At 40.6% G+C, this 1,691-nt stretch overlaps 1 protein-coding gene across 1 annotated transcript; it reads right to left on the bottom strand.

Annotated features, from left to right (window-relative positions):
• Positions 1–219: 219 nt before the first annotated feature.
• Positions 220–1,419, bottom strand: LOC123321728 (jerky protein homolog-like). The gene has a single exon (XM_044909463.1). The coding sequence runs from the start codon at positions 1,417–1,419 to the stop codon at positions 220–222; it is 1,200 nt and encodes a 399-aa protein (XP_044765398.1).
• Between the last annotated feature and the right edge of the window lie 272 nt (positions 1,420–1,691).

Raw genomic sequence — 1,691 nt, 5'->3', positions numbered from 1 at the left:
ACTTTCACTTCAACATCTTCTCTCACACTTACAACAATTTCATCGTCATTGAGAATTTGAAAACCAGGGTCAGACGTGTCACAAGCCATCCACTCTCCTACATCTTCAGCACTTACTTCTGTACAACCAGGAATTTTTACAATCATTTTTCTTATTTCCTCTAGTGACAACGCATCTTCATCATCATCATCCTCTCCATATTCTTGTTTCTCATTTTCTTCAGATTCTTTTTTTTTTGTTCTTCTCAGACGGTAGGCCTTTCAGTTTATTCCACGCACGTTTTAGCGTCACTGCCGTAACCAAACTCCAAGCTTCCGCTACCATGTAACAGCAGTCCTTTAAATTTATTTTGCTATGATTTTCCAAAACCAATTCTTCATCTTCAGCACCTTCGATCAGCAGTTTTCTCAGCAGTTGCCTTCTGTAATGGCGCTTCATTGTTTCAATAACAGACTGGTCCATGGATTGCAGCAAACTTGTAACATTGGGAGGCAAAAACGTCGTTTTAAACTGCCCATTCTCTCTTTCCAACAGTTCTGCTGTAGGATGAGTGGGTGCGTTATCAACAATTAAAAGCACCTTACTGCCTTCTTTTCCCACCGATTTTTGGTGCTTTTTCACTTCAGGAATAAACGCTTCATCATACCATTCGGTAAACAAAGCTGCAGTCATCCAGGCCTTGGGTTGACTTTTGTAAAAGAGTGGACGTTTTTTTACGTTTTTAAATGCTCTTGGATTTCTTGATTTTCCTATCAAAAGAAAAGGCAGTTTAAGATTTCCAGTGGAGTTGGCACAGTTAAGCACTGTAACACGTTCTTTACTGACCTTATGTCCAGGGGCACTAGATTCCCTTTTAGAAGCCAAAGTGGTTTTTGGTAATGCTTTCCAAACAAGGCCAGTTTCATCGGCATTATAGACAAACTCCGGATCATAGGATTCTGATGCAGTTTTAAATTTTTCAATAAAATTTTCAGCAGCTGCAGAGTCTGCTGAAAGCTTCTCACCAGCCAAATCTAACTCGCGTACACCATGCCTGAATTTAAAATTCCTTAGCCAGCCGTTACTAGCCTTAAAAGATGAATAACCAAACTTTTCTGCTAGGATTTTGGCTTTTTCACAAAGGATTGGACCTGAAATCGGATTTCCCATAGAACGTTGCTGCAAAAACCATTTAAACACGGCATCTTCCAAATTTTTGTTGGTTGCTGTCTTCATTGTTTTCCTGGAGGAACTTCCATCTTCATTTTCAAGCACCGAAACAAAGTTTAAAAGTGTTGACTTACTGTTTTTAATGTCAGAAATTGTTGCTTGTCCAACACCATAAATCTCAGACAACTTCTTACCCGTTACACCTTTATCGAGTTGCTCTATAATTTTCAGTTTGTCCGATAGCACAACACGTTTTCTTTTCGAAGCCATGGTATAACAACAATACAGTATTGTACACTCACAAACAAAAGTAAGCCGTAGCGAAAGAGTACATAGCGTCCTCGAGCAGGGTCAATAGCACACTGGCTAATCAAAACAAACAATGACAGGTGCGCCGTGACTGCAATGCGCCGGAACTTGTCTTAACTTGCCGTTGTGCCTACACACGCGGGGGGAAGTCAGTGTAGGCACAACGGCAAGTTAAGACAAGTCAAGTCAAGACTTGACGCGTATTTGTGATTCGGATAATCGGCGATTCGGAT

Source organism: Coccinella septempunctata, chromosome X, assembly GCF_907165205.1.
Source record: "Coccinella septempunctata chromosome X, icCocSept1.1, whole genome shotgun sequence".
NCBI classification, from domain to species: domain Eukaryota; kingdom Metazoa; phylum Arthropoda; class Insecta; order Coleoptera; family Coccinellidae; genus Coccinella; species Coccinella septempunctata.
The sequence above is the reverse complement of the archived record's forward strand: the minus strand, read 5'-3'. Positions and strand labels throughout refer to the sequence as shown.